The 20575-nt window shown below is 46.1% G+C and overlaps 1 protein-coding gene across 1 annotated transcript; it reads left to right on the top strand.

The window, feature by feature from the left end:
- Positions 1-13533: 13533 nt before the first annotated feature.
- LOC308530520 (sulfotransferase 2A1-like) lies at positions 13534-20575 on the top strand (the record flags this gene model as incomplete). Its single annotated transcript, XM_081107232.1, has 6 exons — positions 13534-13663; positions 15964-16172; positions 16665-16791; positions 17627-17721; positions 19072-19252; positions 20463-20575. 6 exons carry the CDS (start codon positions 13534-13536, stop codon positions 20573-20575), a joined length of 855 nt encoding a protein of 284 aa, XP_080963358.1.

Raw genomic sequence — 20575 nt, 5'->3', positions numbered from 1 at the left:
GTGGGGACGGGGAGCTCGAGCTAGCTTGAAATAAAGGACTCTTTGCTTTTGCATCGGACTGGCTGGCTCCCTGGTGGGCTCTTGGGAATCTTGAAATCTGGGCATAACATTTGGGGGCTCGCCCGGGGTTCCCAAGACCATCGAGGGACCCCTGATCCGAAGAGTCTGAATGACCGCGGGGATTGTATGAATGGATTATTGATGTAGATTATCAAGAATCTCTAAGGGACCTGTCCTGTATCTGGAGGAAGGGCTTCTAGAGAAAAGAAGCATTCCTCGGCAGTTTTCTACTGCCTCTGTTCAGGGACTTGTTCTGTATCTCGACACAACTGAAACTGATTTGTTGGTATTTTGTGGTGTAAATGTGGCATGCACCTCAAAGTTCTTAATGGGGAATGTATCTAGTTATCGTGTCTATTTAGTCTTGATTTCCTGGTTCAATATGAGTACCATTTCTATCTGGATGAGACATAGGTCAAGAATCCCATCCTGCCTTGTATGCATGCATATAAGCATAACCAATGGACATAAGACCCTGGGGAATAGGGGAGGCTAGGGGACTGTCTAGGGCGGGGGTATAAAATGGACACATATATAATACCCTTTGTAATACTTTAAGCAATAAAAAAAAATAATTCTAGATAAAAAAAAAAAAGAATCCCGTCCTGGGACGTGGGAAAGGGAGGCCCCCACATCTGTTCCTGTCAGGCCCCCATCAGGGGACTTGGGCGGTGTTCCTGTTATCTGCTCAAGATCCCAAGACTGTAAAAGTACTTGTTCACTGAAAGGGTGTAAGTATAAATGTTTATTTGATGTTTGTAAAAAAAAAATAAAAAAAAAAAATTTAAAGCACACCCTCCTCCCGTGATCAAATGCCCAGACTGCTCCTGCCCTGCCCACCCTCCCTGCCCGCCCCCTTCAACACCTGTCACTTTCCAGCCACCAAGATGTTGGAAGCTAAGCAAGGAAGGGAATCCACTGAGAAGAGTCTGTAAAGTTACAGCTTAAAGAGAATTCCGTTCAAGATGGCGGAGTAGGTGAAAGCTGTGCTCACCTCCTCCAATGACCACATCAAAATTACCTCAACCTATGAACCAGGAGGTCACGGTTCCATTCCCTGTCAGGACACATGCCCGGTTGCGGGCTCAATCCCTGGTGTGGGGCATGCAGGAGGCAGCCAATCAATGATTCTCTTTCATCATTGAGGTTTCTATCCCTCTCCCTCTCCCTTCCTCTCTTAGCTCAATAAAAATACATTTTTTAAAAAGTTACAGCTTAAAGAGATCCTTGGAGAGTCCCATTCAAGATGGCGGAGTAGGTGAATACTGTGCTCACCTCCTCCAATGACCACATCAAAACTACAAGTCAGCTCAGCTGGTGTGGCTCAGTGGTCGAGCGTTGACCTATGAAGCAGGAGATCACTGTTCAATTCCAGTCAGGGCACATGCCCGGGTTGCAGGCTCAATCCCCAGTAGAGGGCATGCAGGAGGCAGCCGATCCATGATGTTTCTCTCGCATTGATGTTGCTATCTCTCTATCCCTTCCTCTCTTTCCAAACATCAATAAAAACTTATCATTTGGAAATAGTGATGTTGGGTGCAGATAATATTAACATTTCATAATAAGTTACCCAACTCCCAGACAATCGTTGGCTAGGATGTGATTTGAATAAAACAATTACAGCATGAAGCATAACGTATGGTATCTTATTTTGTTGCTGTTGTTGCAATGGTAAATGGGAATGTTTGTTTGGTTTTTTTTTAGTTGTAAATGAAAATTTTCATTTTTCCTAATATTAGTAGTTAACAAAAGGAATGTCCCCCTTTTTTCCTCAGAGCAACCCTATTCTGTTGGGCTTTTTTTAATTGGAGAGAGAGAGAGAGAGAGAGAGAGAGAGAGAGAGAGAGAGAGAGAGAGAGGAGGTACAAGGAAGCCTAGTACTCATTCTTCAGTATCTGCCATGGGCATAGCTGTGGCCATTACTCTCACACAGGGAGCATGTGCTTTGGCTACAGTGTCAGGATCTTGGCTATAACCTCCTAAAAAAGCAAACATGCCCGAAGCATTTCCTTGATTTTCATGCACAAAAGAAACACTTTGTACAGTTGGGTTGTCCTACGCTGGAGAGGACAGAAGACAGCCTTTGAACTAAGGGCTCAATCTTTTTGTCAGTTTAGTGACAAAGTTTGGGGCTTTCTACCCTTAAGTGGACATATAAAGGTTGTGCAACGAAAGAGAGATTTGGAGTCCAGTCATGACAACATCCAAGAAGCCCGTAAAATCCCCTTAATTCTCTTTCATCACGGGGTGAGGGAAAGGACTAAATATTTCTCTTTCGTTCAGGATCCAATTGAGAAACCTTAATTACAGATGATCTGACCCAAGTATTGGACTATTTTTTGGAGCCAATTGTAATTTTTCTTTAGACACTTCATGTCACCCTCCAGCTAATGGAGACAATAAATAAAGGTTTCTCCCTGGTTGGGTAGCCCAGTTGGTTAGAACACAGTCCTAATACGCCAAGGTTGCAGGTTCAATCCCCAGTCAGGGGATATACAAGAATCAACCAATGAATGCATAGGTAAGTGTAACAATGAAACGATGTCTCTCTCTCTCTCTCTCTCTCTCTCTCTCTCTCTCTCAAATCAATAAATAAATAAACAAACAAACAAATGCTTTCTGCTGAAGAAACTTCCTCAGAAGAGGGAAAGAGTAACAATTCACCCGCACATTGTGTTCGGGTAGAAAACACAAGATCTTGAATGTCTACCTTCAAAATCTAAAAAAGTTAGGCTCTCCCTACATTCGTGTGGCATAACAGTCCAGGTATATTGCTGTTGATTCCAAGTTAAAGGCACACAACAATGGACTCTGAGAGGCCCTGGCCAGGTAGCTCACTTGGTTAGAGCATCATCCCGATATGCCAAGGTTGTAGCTGGTCAAGCGGAATGAAGTTAACTGGAAGAGGACGTTCTGCCAAGAAAAGGCGGGAGCCTGCAAGCGGGCCACGTCAGAACAAAGTCTTGCAAGCAAGACTTATTGTTCAGAGGCAGAACTTTCCTTGAGGTGATAAATAGTTCATGAGGGCATGGAAAGTTCAAGGGAGGGCGCACTGCTGCAGGTGGAAAGAGTCTTTGTCTAACATAGGAAATTAACAGTGTCATGTATAACTTAGCTCCGATGATCTCATCAGCATGCCTGTTAGTCACTGTCACTTGCTATACTCCATTGTTATTTGCTGTGCTCCCCAAATAAAAGCCATGAGAGCTTTGGGGGTATTGCTACACGCCTGAGCAAGCGGTAGCCCTCTGCTTCTCTAAACTCATCCTGCACGCCGAGCTCACCTCAGCATCACCGTTCACAAAGAACATCAATAAAGGTTGAGCGGGTTTGATCCTCGGTCAGGGCACATACAAGTATCAACCAATGAATGTAGAATAAGTGGAACAACAAAGCAGTGTTTCTCTCTCCTTCCCTCTCTCTCTCTAAAATCAATACATTAAAAAAGTTGACTCTGAGAATGTCCTGGTACCCTCAAGAAAGCATTACTTAAGTTACAATCCAAAAATAGGAACTATTTCTGGGGATATTTGAAAGCAGAGTGTGAGGATTGGGCACCTCTGGATGTCAGAGAATCACAATGATATCGAACACTCTAGAATCTTGGAGAAAACTTCATCCTCTGCCATGAATTTTTCTCACAGGTAAGGTAGGGGTGTTACATGTGCTAGTACAGTGGGGCCTTGACTTACGAGTTTAATTTGTTCTGAGACGGAGCTTATAACTCAAATTACTCGTACGTCAAATCACTGTGTCGTTTGCTGCGCCAACTAGAGGTGGGGTTTCTGAGGCTGGCTCATAACCCGAATTTTTTTGAGCTTGCAACTCAAAGCAAAAAATCGGCCGAGAGACGGCTCGTATCTCAAAAAAACTTGTTAGTCGGAACACTCGTAAGTCAAGGCCCCACTGTACACGGTACAGTCATCTGTTTAGAAATATATTCATCAGACTGGTGCAGCCACTGTGGAAAACAGTATGGTGTTTCCTCAAAAAGTTAATAATGGAACTCCCACTTGACCCAGTGATCCCACTTCTAGGACTATAGCTCAAGAAACCAGAAATACCAATCAGAAAGGATATGTGAACCCCTATGTTCATAGCAGCACAATTTACCACAGCTAAGATTTGGAAACAGCCCAAGTGCCCATCAACAGACGAGTGGATTAAAAAACTGTGGTACATCTACACAATGGAATACTACGCCGCTATCAAAAAGAAGGAACTTTTACCATTTTCTACAGCATGGATGGACCTGGAGAGCATTGTGCTAAGCGAAATAAGCCAATGGGAGAAAGATAAATATCACTCATTTGTGGAATACCATGTCCTCTTTGCTGAAGTGTCTATTCAGGTCTTGTGCCCATTTTTGAATTGAGTTGGTTGCCTTCCTTTTGTTGAGTTGTATGAGTGCTTCGTATATTTTGGAAATTAACCCTTTATCAGATGTATCATTGGGAAATATGTTCTCCCATACACTGGGCTCCTTTTTCACTTGGATGCTGGTTTCCTTTGCTGTGCAGAAGCTTTTTATTTTGATGTCGCCCCTTTTGCTTACTTTTTCCTTTGTTTCTCTTGACCTAGGACAGTGGTTGGCAAACTGCGGCTCGCGAGCCACATGCGGCTCTTTGGCCCCTTGAGTGTGGCTCTTCCACAAAAAACAAACTTCTGCGCATGGGCCACGAAGTTTCAATGGTACTGTATATGCGCGCCCGCATGTGGTATTTTGTGGAAGAGCCACAATCAAGGGGCCAAAGAGCCGCATGTGGCTCACAAGCCGCAGTTTGCTGACCACTGACCTAGGAGATGTATCAGCAAAAATTCTGCAACACGAGATGTCTGATATTGGGCTGCCTATGTTTTCCTCTAGGATTTTTAAGTTTTTTATCCATTTTGAGTTTATTCTTATGTATGGTGTAAGTTGGTGGTCTAGTTTCGTCTTTTTTTTCCATGTGTCTGTCGTTTACCCAACACCATTTGTTGAAGAGACTGTCTTTACCTCATTGTATGTTTTTGCCCCCATTGTTAAATATTAACCCACCGTAATAGTGTGGGTCAATTTCTGGGGTCTCTGTTCTGATCCATTGGTCTATATGCCTGTTCTTGTGCCAGTACCAGGCTGTTTTGATTACAGTGGCTTTGCAGTAGTTTGATTCCAGTATTGTGATCCATCCAACTTTGCTCTTTTTCTTAAGGTTGCTGCAGCTATTCAGAGTCTTTTTTTGGTTCCATATACATTTTTTAAGTATTTGTTCTAATACTGTGAAGTATGCCATTGGTATTTTAATAGGGATTGCATTGAATCTATAGATTGCTTTGGGTAGTATGGACATTTTAATGATGGTAATTCTTCCAATCTTCCTCTATTTCTTTTTCCAATGTCCTATAGTTTTCTGACAATAGGTCTTTACTTCTTTGGTTAAGTTTATTCCTAGGTATCTTATTTTGTTGTTGTTGCAATGGTAAATGGGAGTTGTTGTTTTTTTAAGTTGTAAATGAAACTTTTCATTTCATAGTTAACAAAAGGAATGCCCCCCTTTTTTCCTCAGAGCAACCCTATTCTGTTGGTTTTTTTTAATTGATGAGAGAGAGAGAGGGTGCACAGGACAGGAGTTGGCTGAACGTGGCCACCCCTGCCTTGACTTTTCCAAACAAGCCTGAGCCCCCAGGTGTTTACTGGAATCTTTATGCTTAGTCTTCAGACATCCTTGCTTAAAGAACACTATAGACGCATGTGTCTTTTCAAGGATGCTTACCCTGCTGATAGTGTCTAAAAGTTCATTTTAGTTCAAGCTGTTGTTACAATAAAAGCCTGAGGAGGCAGGTAAATGGGGATGTTTGGTTCTTCTAACCAAACAGTCCCTTAGCCCTCTCTTTCACAGAAATGTGTCAGAGTAATCATTTATCCGTCGCTCAGGGTCTGCTGGTCAGCCCCAGTCGAAGGGGGTGGGGGGGGGAGAGTGGGGGAGAGGGAGAGAGAGAGAGAGAGAGAGAGAGAGAGAGAGAGAGAGAGAGAGAGATCAGTTTGCTGTTCCACTTACTTATGCATTCACTGGTTGCTTCTTGTATGTGCCTTAACCAGGGATCAAATCTACAACCTTGTAATATCAGGACGATGTTCTAACCAAGTGAGCTACCCAGCCAGGGCTACAATTCTATAATACATCATGTGTATATTGTATGTGTGCTCACCACCCAAAGTCAAGTCTCCTTCCATCACCATTTATGCCCCCTTTATCCTCTTCTAACTCCTCCCACCTTCCTATCCCTCCAGTAATCACCGTACTGTTGTCTGTGTCTATGGATTTTGTTTTTTTGCTTGGTCCCTTCACTTTTTTCATCCAGTCCCCTAACCCCCTCCTCTCTGACAGCTGTCAGTCTGTTCTCTGTATCTATGAGTCTGTTTCTATTTGTTTGTTAGCTTTTAGACCTTTTCAATTCCTTATTTCTTATGCTGAAAAAATAAAAATAGTGCTGGAGGTCAGGGGTGGCCAGTCATGGACTGCCATCCAGCCTCTGCCTCTGACACCACAGGTTGGGCAGTTCCTAGGTGGGGCCCTGTGTCTAGCTCTGGGCCAGGGGAACACACATCCACAGGCAAAAGTGAGCGCCACATTGGGCGCCAAAACTGTTACTGAACTAAAGGGGTCCATTTGCCTGCACACATCAAAGCCCAATAAGATGAATAGGAGTTTGCAGCAAAGAAGTAAGGGTCTATTTTTAGGAAGTGCCTCACGCCCAGTCACAGGCGAGCTGGTGCTTAAAGACTTGGCTCCCTGATGGCTCCCTGAAGATGGGTTCTGTAGGGGGAAAATCATGAATCATGGTGACCAAGGGAGTCGCAATCATGGTCAGCACAGTGGTCTCTACTGATTGGTTAGGGCTAGGGTAGAGGTAGTTGGTCATTGCTTCTGTCCCTGATGTCAGCCATAGTGTCACTTAGTCTTGTTTTACCACTTTTCTGGGCCTGGAGCTGAAATACAAGGGCAGCCTCAGTATCATCTCTAATAGTTTCACTGGAACTCTGTCTCTGTGTCTCTGTGGTCAACAGACCCGAGGCTTTTGTTCCCGAGATTATTTGATGCCACCAGAACCTCACTGTCCTGAGGGCTACTTACTAAGGATGCAAACATACAGGGAAGAAGGAGGCAGGTGAGCCAGGGTGCTGGACGGGGCCAGTTTCCATCAAAAAAAGAGAACAGGTCTTACTAAAAAAAACATGAAATTTTATAGCTGGCTATAAGTTCTCTACTCCAAGAGTCATGAAGGTCAGGTGAGAAGAATCAGAAGCTCTAGAGCAGTGGTTCTCAACCTTCTGGACCTTTAAATACAGTTCCTCATGTTGTGACCCAACCATAAAATTATTTTCGTGGCTACTTCATAACTGTCATGTTGCTACTGTTATGAATCGTCATGTAAATATCTGCTATGCAGGATGGTCTTAGGCGACCCCTGTGAAAGGGTCGTTTGACCACCAAAGGGGTCGTGACCCACAGGTTGAGAACCGCTGCTCTAGAGACACCTGAGAGAGTTACAATATTCTTTTTTCCCCATTTATTAAGGAACATAAAAGTGGAAATAACCACTAAATTATGGCATGGTCTGGTCCAAACTAGTTGCAATGTTTTGCAGCAACCAGTCCATCAAATTGTGTCTCAATTATATCTGGATAAACCTGGGGGGAGAGGGGGAGAAATAAATAAAGGGGCCCCCCAGTTGTGCAGCCCAGGTGGACAGCAGGAATTGTGGACCCGGAAGTAGCTCCTCATTCATTCCTAGGACTCCCTGTGGCTGCCCTGAGGTCAGGGTGTCAGCTGGAGTGGGGAGGTGTTGGCAGGGGTGGGGCAGACCAATGAATGGACAACCCTAAGAGTGTGAGACGTGCTGTGACAAGGACAGGACCCCAGGGGACCATGCTCAAGTAAGCCTTCACAAGGCAGATGAGTGGAGACAGGGCAGGGGTCATCCCAGGGACAGTGCCTGGACAAGTGCTGTGCAACCTAAATAGACAGTGAGAAAGAGAGATTGGGTGAAGGTGGGTGAAAAGCTACATCCCTCTGTCTATGTCCCATAGCCCAGAACACTGGATGCCAGGGAGGCTGGGAAGTGTAGCCTTGACTCTCAGTGGCCACAGACCAGCTCATAGCGAGGGTCTCACCTCTGTGCTGGAAAGAGCCTGGGTGAGGGGGGTGGGGGGCGGACAGCTGGTCTAATGCATCTGATAATGATAAATACCGTTTGCTGAGCACACGCGACTCAGCAGAAATTCTGCCAACACTTGACCCATAGTTTTCTCACTGAGACGTTTTGGCAGCCCAGAGACGTGCTGCCCTGTCTTGTACATGGGTACACTGAGTCGCAATGTTGCTCTCTGAGCCTGCCTCCCCTCATCTGCCTCGTGAAGGCACCCCTGTATACACACTATGTGTACTTGTGAGAATCTGAGGAAATAACACCCCAGGCTCTCAACACACAGTAGGACCTCAGGAGATGACCTGCTTTCCTGAGAGCGGTGGGAAGTACTCGCATACCCTCTAGTGGTCAAACAGCGCAGCATGGTGCCACCTGGCGGCTACATCCTGCAATTGCTCCTCAGAGCACTGAAGGATGTTGCTTCTTGGCGGAGTTCTCAAGCTCAGCTCAGGGAGGGTCCGACCGGTGACCATGAGGGAGGCTGGTTTGGAGACCTAGAGAGCCATGTGGTTGTGACAGATTGGGGAGCCATCCCAGGTCTTTAGCAAAGTGCTGCCACGTGGTTAGTTTTTTGTTTTTGTTCTTTAATCCCAATTTTTGTGAATCGTGTCTCTATTTTTAGTGATGGGCACGAATCACAATTGTTTTGCAAGTACTTTGTTGGCCAAACACATCTGGAGGCTGCCTGTAGCCGGTGGCCCACCATTATCCTATATAACAAAAAAGCCTAATATGCAAAACAACCGAACAGCGGAATGACCGGTGGGACGACCAGTCACTGTGACATGCACTGACCACCAGGGGCCAGACACTCAACACAGGAGCTGCCCCCAGGCCAGCCAAGGCGGGTGCCAGTGGGGGGGGCGGGATACCTGATCGCCCCACAGATTGGCCCTGATCACCGGCCAGGCTTAGGGACCCTACCCGTGTACAAATTTTGTGCACTAGGCATCTAGTAGTGTCATAATATTTTTTTAAAAATCTTCCCCTTTTCTTGTGGTATCTGTGTCGGTGAACTTAATGTATCAACCTGACTGGATAAAGAGTTGCCCAGACAGTTGGTTAAGCACATGGACATACAATTATATTTTGAGCTCTTCCTTGCTTTCAGTGTTTCACACAGTTTTGTTTCTGCTCCAGATCTCGAATCCACCATGGTTCTCTGAGTGAAGAATGAAGGTTATAAATAAAAATTTCTTTTAGGCATTTAAGCATGCAGATCAGCAGTTCCTACTAAGGAATTGTAGCTCTGGATATTTATCTGAAGAAACCCAAAACACTAAATTGTAAAGACAATATGCACCCATATATTCATTGCGGCATTATTTACAACTACAGGACCAGTGCACAAAATTCATGCACTGTGTGTGTGGGGTGTCCCTCAATCCAGCCTGCACCCTCTCCAATCTGGGACCCCTCGAGGGATGTCCAACTGCCAGTTTAGGCCCGATCCTAGTCACAATCTGGGACTGCTGGCTCCCAACTGCTCACCTACCTGCCTGCCTAATTGCCCCTAACCACTTCTGCCTGCCAGCTGATCACCCCCTAACCACTCCCCTGCCAGCCTGATTGATCGACACCTAACTGCTCCCCTGCTGGCCCAATCATCCCCAACTGCCCTCCCCGGCAGGCCTCATCCCCCCCAACTGCCCTCCCCTGCCAGCCCAGTTGCCCCCCAACTGCCCTCCCGTGCAGGCCTGGTCACCCCTAACTGCCCTCCCCTGCTGGCCTGGCCACCCTCAACTGTCCTCCCCTGCTGATCTGATTGCCCACAACTGTCCTTCCCTGCCAGCCATTTTGTGGTGGCCATCTTGTGACCACATGGGGCGGCCATCTTTGACCACTTGGGGCGGCCATCTTGTGTGAGGGTGTGATGGTCAATTTACATATTACCGCTTTATTATATACGCTAGCCAAAATATGGAAGCACCTAAGTGTCCATCAACAGATGAATGGATAAAGAAGGGTGCATACATATACAATGGAATATTAGTCAGCCATAAAAAGTAATGAAATCTTGCCATCTGCAACCACCTGGATGGGCCTGGAGGGCATCGCTGAGAGAAATAAGTCAGATTGAGAAAGACAAATGCCAGATGATTTCACTTATGGAACTTAAAAAAATAAGCAAGCAGATCAGAAACAGACTCATAGGTACAGAGGACGTTTTGACGGTTTCCAGATGGGAGAAAGTTGTGGGGGATGGATGAAAACAGTGAAGGGATTAAGAAGTACAAATGGGCAGTCACGGAAAAGTCATGGGATATAAAGTACACATAGGGAATAAAGTCATTAGTCCTATATATTAAAAGCCTAATATGCTAAGTGTCTGGTTGTCCAGTCGTCTGTTCAACCAATCTAAGCATAATATGCTAATGATATGCCAAGGCCCCTTGACCACTCACTATGACGTGCCCTGACCACCAGGAGCGGATGCTCTGACCAGCAGGTTACCTTACTGCAGCGGTCCAGACAATCGGGATTGAGTGAGATGGGCCAGACATGCCCCAGAGCCCTCCTGCAGGCCTTCCCTGGCCCCGATCGTGCACCGGTAGGGTCCTTTGGCCTGGCCTGCGCCTTCTCACAGTCTGCACCCCTTGGGGGATATCAGAGAGCCCGTTTCAGCCTGATCCCGCAGGCCAGGCCGAGGGACCCCACTGGTGCATGAATTCATGCACTGTGTCTCTAGTGTAGTCAATGATATTGTAATAACTATGTATGGTGTCAGGTAGATACTAGATTTATCAAGATGATCACTTTGTAAGTTATATAAATGATTAATTGTGATGCTGAATACCTGAAACTAATATAATAGTGCATGTCAACTGTAATTGAAAAATTAAAAAATTATATTAAAAAGAAAATAAAGTGAGATAAAGTATGAAAAACACAGTGTATACTAATTAGCACTGAGTGAGTCAGCAATAAATGTGAAGGAGAGAGGATTGATGTATGTAATGTAAGAGGGGAGGAGATTACATCAGCCTGTGGATTCAAGGGTCCCAGGTTCAAGTCTGGTCAAGGGCATGTACCTTGGTTGCGGGCACATCCCCAGTAGGGAGTGTGCAGGAGGCAGCTGATCGATGTTTCTCTCTCATTGATGTTTCTAACTCTCTACCCATCTCCCTTCCTCTCTGTGAAAAAACCCAATAAAATATATTTTTTAAAAAAGCTATTGGGTTTCCAGCTGACATTCATTTGGGTTCAGGCAGTCTTGGCCGACCCACCTGAGTCTCAGCCGCCAAGAAGCCTATCCTATATAATAAAAGAGAAACATGTAAATTGACCATCCCTCTGCTACACGCACTAGCCAATCAGGAGTGAGTACGCAAATTAACCTGACAAAGATGGTGGGTTAATTTGCATACACAGGCGCTGGGCAGAGAGCAGAGCGGGAGAGCCAGAGGCTTGGGTGGGGGGGTCATGGCTCCCTCAGTCGCTCCCAGCGACCGAGGGAGCCACACACCCGCCCCCCATCCCAAGCCGCCAGGCAGAGAACAGAGAGGGAGAGCTGGCGACTTGGAGGACTTGGCAGAGTGGGAGGCTGTGGGATGGAGACAGAGCAGGAGGGGAAAACCAAGAGCACAGGGAGCACCAGGAATTCTGGGAACAGTAGTTCTGATAACAGCCCAGGACCGGAAGCAGAAGCCCACAGCACGGGGAGCACCAGGAATGCTGGGAATCGTAGTTCTGGTGGCAGACGGATCGCCTAGACACTAGAGCAGTGGTTCTTGACCTGTGGGTCGCGACCCCTTTGGGGGTCGAACGACCCTTTCACAGGCGTGGCCTAAGACCATGGGAAAACACATATATAATTACATATTATTTTTGTGATTAATCAGTATGCTTTAATTATGTTCAATTTGTAACAATGAAAATACATCCTGCATATCAGATATTTACATGATGATTCATAACAGTAGCAAAGTCACAGTTATGAAGTAGCAACGAAAATAATTTTATGGTTGGGGGTCACCACAACATGAGGAACCATATTAAAGGATCGCGGCATTGGGAAGGTTGAGAACCACTGCACTAGAGCAAAGTGAGCCTGGGGCAAGTTACTGTTGTGGTGGGGGATGGAGGGAAATCAAAGGTGAGAGACATAAGTAAAATCGGAGTGTCTAGGAAAAAAATTAAAGGGAAGATATCCTAAAACTTCCAGGAAATCTCGACTAATGAAGCAAAGAAAAAAAATCAAACCTCTATTATTCTGTGAGCAACAAACCAAACTGAGTTAGGGTCTCAGACAATTCGCTCATAGGATTGCAAAGACAGACAGAAACTCCCAGATTGGAGAGGGGTCCCCTGAGGGCTCCCAGATTGGAGACGGTGCAAGTCGGGCTGAGGGACCCCCCACACTCCCAGTGCATGAATGTCATGCACCGGTCCTCTAGTACTCGTATATAACTCTTGAAAGGAGAAAAATTGGGTAAGGAAATAAGTATCAGCTCATTCCATGCTAGAAAAAGGTTTAAATATTCTACCAATTTCATCATTCATGAACGTTAGTCAAGGGTGAGTATGGCTTACATGTTTTTAAAACAGGCCAAATAGAACATGAATCTAACCCATTTCTACCAATAAAATCACCATTTTAATGGGCTCTCAACACACTCTCCAATTGGATGTGTTCTCAACCGAGTAGATAATTAGCTATGGAACCTGAGATTAAAAAAATCCAGAGAAAGAAGATAATTATGTGGCAGGGGAAAAGCATCAAGTTTATGTTCTCGGAAATTGTTTTCAAGTGAAAAAAAAAATCACCCCCACTTCTTTGTTCTTTATTTGTGTGTGTGTGTTTTGCTTGTTTTTGTTTTAATCCTTACCCAAGGATATTTTTTCATTGATTTTTAGAGAGAGTGGAAGAGAGAAAGACAGAGAGAAATATCGATGTGAGAGAAACACATCCATTGGTTGCCTCCTGCAGGAGCCCTGACCAGGGCCCTGGCTGAGGAGGAGCTGGCAACCGAGGTACGTGCCCTTGACCGGAATCGAACCTGAGACCCTTTGGTCGCAGGCCGACGCTCTATTCACTGAGCCAAACCGGCTAGGGTTCTATTTGTTTTTAAACCTCTGGGTTCTGCTCTCATGCAATTCATCACTGAATTCTCAGAACATATTCTGAGTTAATGATTATTCAAGCTGACCCTTTGTTTCGTAGCTGTTATTCAAGAAGTGTTCCCTTTATCTACGACCTGGCTCAGAACAAGAAAGCAAAGCGGCCGTCTCTGCTGCTGATATCAGACCACGCAGACCAAGCTTAGAAGGCTGCGGTTTGGAATGGCGACAGATTACTTGTGGATTGAAGGGATCCCTTTCCACACAACTACTATTAGAGACCTGAGGTCTTTGCAGAATGAATTCGTGGTGAGGGATGAAGATGTCATCACACTGTCCTACCCCAAGTCAGGTAAGGAAGCAGGTTCAGAAACTGAGGAGGTGGGGAACTGGGTTACCAGTTAAGGACCATAATTCGCTATCTGGGGTGGGAGGATTCTCATGACTGACTCAGCAGGAGTCTTGCTACATGTGGCTGAGCAATAATGGGCACAGAAAGCCAACGTCTCTATCTGGTCAAGAAAATAGCTCGGAGGAGTCTGACTAAAGTTTGGTCCCAAGGAGAGACTTTGTCAGCGTTGAGGAGAGAGCTGAACAGGCTGGGTTACATGTGGCCCATATTTGAGAGACACCGAGGGCTAGTCAAGAACCTAATAAAACATCATGGAGAGTAGGGACCGGGAGTCGCAGGAGGTGAGAATGAATGTGTTTCAATGGAAAATTAACACGGAACCTGAAATTCATACTAAGGAATTAGGAAATTGTCCAAAGGTAATGGAATTCTATGAAAAACATTTAAACAGCAGAGAGACGAGAGCACATGAGCAAAGAGCAGTAGGTGTTCCCGGTGATGAAATTTTAAGAGCAAAGGATACGTAGGGGGCAGTAGATCAGATTAAATGTGACAAGAGTATGTCAGTAGGTGGCTCAATGGAACGCTACTATGTTGAGCACTAGGATAGTGACAGAGAAATGAGAACCAAGCAATATTTAAGCAGTGGGTTCAAAGGGATGTATTAATTGGTAGAATTAGGCAGCGTTTCTGAGTCATGGCACCATAGATATTTGGGCCGGGGTACTACATTTTGGGGGTATGAAGACATTACCGTTTTGACTAAGGAATGTTAACTATAAATAATGTAATTACTAAGAAAGTGTAACCAAAACCCGGATTCAGCTGCCTGGTGCCGCAAAAGCCAAACTCCTGAGACAGGTGCTGGTGAAAAAGGAAAGGGGTTTATTTGAGTGCCAGCACCTCAAGAAGATGGGGGACTCTTGTCCAAAGCCCATCTCCCCACCTCAGTTCAGGCAGAGAGGTTTTCATAAGGTGGGCGAGGGAAAGCAAAACAAAGACATCAAGAGGAGGAGGTTGAAAAGTTCTCTACATGCGGGCCTGCACAGTCCATTCCTATAAGGACCTTGACCCTGGTCAAGTGATGGAATGGTATGCATCGTCCTGCTCTTCATCATCCTGTTATATACGGTTGCAGGTCAGCACATCTCCCGGATCTGGGATGAGTGAAAGTTGGCATCTGTATCTTCTCAAGTTAGTTCCTAGGATTCTTATACAAACACTAGAGGCCCGGTGCACAAATTCATGCACCAGTGGGGTCCCTCGGCCTGGCCTGCGGGATTGGGCCAAAACTGGCTCTCCAACATCCCCTGAGAGGTGCCGGATCGCAAGAGGGCGCAGGCCAGGCTGAGGGACCCCACTGGTGCACAATCGGGAGTGGGGAGAGACGCAGGAGGTTGGCCAGCTGGGAAGGGACCACAGGAGGGCTCCAGGGCATGTCCAGCCTGACTTGCTCAGTCCTGATCAGCCAGACCCCAGCAGCAAGCTAACCTACCAGTTGGAGCGTCTGCCCCCTAGTGGTCAGTGCATGTCATAGCAACTGTTTGACAGGTCAACTGTCTGCCCCCTGGTGGTCAGTGCACATCATAGTGAGCAGTTGAGTGGCCTTAGCATATCATTAGCATATTACGCTTTGATTGGTTGACTGGACGACCAGACACTTAGCATATTAGGCTTTTATTATATAGGATGCTGCTTATGTACAAACTACATATTAGTCGGAGTACAGAAACAATTCAAAAGAATGGTGGGGTGGGTCACAATTCCCCATTGTTACAGAGGGGCATTTGTGCAGTGGTTCGACAGTATATTTAGTGTGTGAACTTCACAGATATTTGAGCAAGACAATGCTTTCTCCTGTTGACTTGGTCAGGACCCATACGTATAAAGCAAGTATAAGAGTGCAGATGTAGCCCGGCCAGTGTGGCTCAGTGGTTGAGTGTCAACCTATGTGAACCAGGAGGTCCCAGTTCGATTCCCAGTCAGGGCACAGGCCGAGATTGTGGGCTTGATCCCCAGTAGGGAGCATGCAAGAGGCAGCCGATCAATAACTCTCTCCCATCATTGATGTTTCTCTCTCTCCCTTTCCCTTCCTCTCTGAAACCAATAAAAAATATATTAAAAAATAAATAGAACGAAGGATCAATGAAATGTGACTAAAAGGAAAATAAGATGAGAAACAAACGACCAGTTGGATGTATGGACGTGGGCGTCCTTACTGAAATAACACTATCTTTCAGATGGCACGGTGCGGTCAAAAGTCCTTTGAAGGAGGTAACGCTCTGCTCTTCCTTATCCAGGAACCAATTGGATAAAGGAGATCATCAATCTGATCCACACCAGGGGAGACCCCAGCTGGGTGCAGTCTGTGGTCAGCTGGGAACGTTCCCCTTGGATAGAGACCCCTGAGGGGCTTGAACTGATCAAGAAGCAGAAAGACCCACGCTCCTACGCCTCCCACCTCCCCGTGCACCTCTTCCCTAAGTCATTCTTCACGTCCAAGGCCAAGGTGAGCTCCTAATGTAATGTCACTTTCATACTAAGGCCCAGTGCACAAATTCATGCCCTGGTGGGGTCCCTCAGCCTGGCCGGCGGGGATCAGGCTAGAAACGGCTCTCTGACATCCCCGAGGGGTCCCGGATTGCAAGAGGGCGCAGCCCAGGACGAGGGACCCCACCGATGCATGAATGGGACCGGGAAGGGACCGAGGGAGGGCTCCAGGGCGTGTCTGGCCCATCTCGCCCAGTCCCGATTGGCCAGACCCCAGCAGCAAGCTAACCTACCGGTCGGAGAGTCTGCTCCTTTCTTGGAGCCTAAGTAAATGCCTGCTGTACAGCGGGTTCTCCATGAATTCTGTTAAATCAGTGAAGTAGAGAAGATGAACTTCTAGCCAAACACGTCAATGGGAGTGGGGTTTTTCTCCATTGGCCCAAATCCTGAGCAGGGGAAATGGGTACACTTATTCTTGTTATTTTGTGGTTTTTTTTTTCTTTCATTTAAGGTTATTTACATCATGAGAAATCCCAGAGATGTGATTATTTCCGGTTATCATTTCCACAAGACATTGAAAATTACCAAAAATCCAAACTCCTTTGAAGAATATTTTGAATGGTTCCTTCGAGGAAATGGTGAGTTGGACTCAAAATGAGGTGGGGTTCCTGCCCTTCGCCTTCAGGTCTCACTGTCTCATGGTTGATACAACCACCGACAATATGACATCGGTGTCATGAAACCTATAACCTGGATTCTTGGCATCTTGGCATACAGTGTATGGCATCTCGTTATTCACAGAAAAAAAACACACACAAAAAAACAAAAAACAAAGACATCGACTTCAAACTAGGTGGAATTTAAGTTTAGCTCTTTCATTCCCTAAAGAAATTCTCTTCAAAATTCAAAATCATTTTATCGTAGGTAGATCTGGATCTCATCTTATAGTATCCTATAGAGCACTCAGGCTATAGAGCTCAGCCATCCATGCTATAAATGTAAAATTCTAGTTTTTAAAATATATTTTTATTGATTTCATAGAGGAAGGGAGAGGGCGAGAGAGAGAAACATCAATGATGAGAGAGATTCGTTGATGGGCTGCCTTCTGCATGCCCCCTAATGGGGATTGAGCCTGCAACCCAGGCATATTCCCTGACCGGAATCGAACCATGACTTCCTGGTTCACAGGTTGAGGCTCAACCACTGAGCTAGAATTCTGGCTGAGCTAGCATTCTATTTCTTATGCAAATGAGAGGAAGAGAATTTCCAGCACTTGAGTCACTTGCTCATAAAATAAAAAAAAAAATAAGAGTAAAAAGGGAAAGCAAAGACACGCTGAAGGGCAACATCGTTCAATAAAAAAAGGAGAGAGAAAAAGAAAATTCCTAAGGCGTGGGTAACACCAGCAGAGTTGCCCAGGCAACGAAGTGCAGAATCATCAACGAGTCACCTCTCTCCTCGCTTCTCTGGCAGTGCCATATGGCTCATGGTTTGACCACGTTGGCGGCTGGCTGCAGATGAGAGGAAAACAGAATTTCCTATTGATCTCATATGAGGAGCTGCATCAGGTAACTCTTGTCCCCCAAAATGTCACTCTCCCCAACCCCATTTCTCAGCTGTCTTCCTCCCCTCCATTCTTCAATGTTTCCCTTCGACGCTTTCAATCAGAGCTGATCCCAGAAACGTGACCAATAAGGGTCGCTGCCTTTTCTTTCTTTCTTTCATCTTTCTTTCTTTCTTTCTTTCTTTCTTTCTTTCTTTCTTTCTTTCTTTCTTTCTTTCTTCCTTTCTTTCATCTTCCTTCCTTCCTTTCTTTCTTTCTTTCATCTTCCTTTCTTTCTTTCTTTCTTTCTTTCTTCTTTCTTTCTTTCTTTCTTTCTCTTTCTTTCTTTCTTTCTTTCTTTCTTTCTTTCTTTCTTTTTTTATTAACCTTCAGTTGGCACATGTTCTTCCTCAGCTTTTCTAATTTATGTATTTTTACAACATTTAATGCATGCACCGAGGGAGTGCTCAACAACATCTATACTGTACAGGGGGTTGTCAACGATTCTACGGCAAAAATCTGGGAGCCGCCGGCAGCTGTGGCTCAGTGGTTGAGCATCGACCTATGAACCAGGAGGTCGCGGTTCGATTCCGGGTCAGGGCAATGCCTGGTGTTGTGGGATCGTGCAGGAGGCAGCCGATCCATGATTCTCTCTCATCATTGATGTTTCTATCTCTCTATACCTTTGCCTTCTGCTCTGAAATCAATAAAAATCTTTTTTTTTTTTTTAAATCTGGGAACCAAGGAGCAATGTCAGTTGAGGATAAAGTGACAGGTGAGGCTTGACTGCGTTACAACGGGTGCAGGAAGGAGTTCCATGTTCCAGATCGACTGACAGGAAGGGATTCCTGTACAAACTCATTACATCAATATTCATCGGAAGTGTCGGTCGGCATGAGAAGCAGGGGGCTCACCGGGATTTCACGCTGTATTTCTCTCTAAGGAGCATCTGCTGATAACCCTCTCATCACTCACGCACGCACGCATGCACTCAGACCGCGCATTTCCTAGGCCAGTGGTCGGCAAACTCATTATTAGTCAACAGAGCCAAATATCAACAGGACAACGATTGAAATTTCTTTTGAAAGCCAAATTTTTTAAACTTAAACTATATGGGTAGGTACACTGCTATTAACTTAATTAGGGTGCTCCTAAGGCTTAGGAAGAGCCACACTCAAGGGGCCAAAGAGCCGCATGTGGCTCGAGAGCCGCAGTTTGCCCACCATGGGTAGACGAACACGACGGGCTCACCCTCTTCCTGATTTCCTTCGTTTTCTGTCTCCTCCTCACCTGCATTCTCCCCTGTCTCTCCCTGTTCCCCTTTCCCCTGTTGTACTTTAATTTCATGTTTTCTCTGTTGTGGTTCTCCTTCTAGGACCTCAGAGCCAGTGTAGAGAAGGTCAGCCAATTCTTGGGCACGAAGCTAAGCCCAGAAGAACTGGACTCGGTCCTCAAGAATGTAACCTTCCAGGCCATGAAAGACAACAAAATGAGCAATTTCTCTCTACTCTCCGATATCTTTATGGATCACAGAAAAGCATGTTTTCTGAGAAAAGGTAAGAGAGGGGTTCTAACTTGAAGATGTGGATGAAACGGACAGTGAACGCTTCCCAGCTTCTACTGATGCCCTAAGACATGGGATGAGGAAAATATTTCAATGTACACAGATCACATAAGCGGGACCTGACTTTATAAGCTGAAGCGGGGATTTGGGGCATTTATTAGGTTGCAGTGAAAACTCAGCACCAAGAAGGCCTGCTGATGAGCCACACATTTCTTGTGTATTATCTGGTCCCGCCCATTTCCTCCTCATGTAGATGACACTCCTATCTACATATATAGAAGCCTAAGTGACCATCTGATCATTTGACTGTCCGACCGGTAGCTATGACGCACACTGACCACCAGGGGGCAGACACTCAATGCAGGAGCTGCTGAGCTGTGGTGACTTGGCAGCTGCAGTTCTCAGGTTACACACCCGAAACCAGAGAGGAGGGAGCCCGATTCCGGGGTGCATCACCCGAGAACCACCCTCTCACCATCCGGGACCCCTCGGGGGATGTCGGAGAGCTGGTCTGGCCCAATCCCCACAGGCCAGGCTGAGGGACCCCACCGGTGCACGAATCCGTGCACCGGGCCTCTAGTTTTCTATAAAGAGTTTCCATGCACAGTGCTAGTATGAACCCTCCATAGGTAGAGTGACAATCTCCTCACATATATGGACAATGGGAATATCTATTCCACCAAAACAAGCCTGACCATAGGATCTTTGTGGAGAGAAACAGGACGGAAAAGACCTGTGACTTAGCTCCAGCTGAGACCCCTGTGATAAAGACCAAACATGCTCACAACACACGAGGAATGGGGGTGTGGACTGCACAGCCTGGATTTTACGGTCGAGTGGCTGGGGCGAACTTGAAGAGAAGATGACACTGGACACCATGCTGGGCTCCCCAAGGGAAGAGCATCCTACGTCAAGGAAACTGCAAGTTGGAAATTCTGGGTAGTGTTGTTGGGTGCTACGCCAGCCACAGGTGGAGATTTAAAGGAAAGGAGATTGATTCAGGAGTCTCAATCTATAGCAAGAATACCAGCCCGGCCGGTGCGGCTCAGTGGTTGAGCGTCAATCTATGATCTTCTAGGAGGTCATGGTTCGGTTCTTGGTCAGGGCACATGTCCAGGTTGCGGGCTCGGTTCTCAGTGGGGGGCATGCAGGAGAGACCTTATTTCTGAATCTGATCGGACTCATGTTTTCGTGTTTGACAGGAATCGCTGGCGACTGGAAAAACCAGCTCACAGTGGCCCAGAGCGAAGCCTTTGATAAGGTCTATCAGGAGAAGATGGCTGGGCTCCCCCCAGGCCTCTTCCCGTGGGAATAA

Source organism: Myotis nattereri, assembly GCF_964212035.1.
Source record: "Myotis nattereri genome assembly, chromosome: 15".
NCBI classification, from domain to species: domain Eukaryota; kingdom Metazoa; phylum Chordata; class Mammalia; order Chiroptera; family Vespertilionidae; genus Myotis; species Myotis nattereri.
This window is presented reverse-complemented; position numbering and strand designations above follow the sequence as displayed.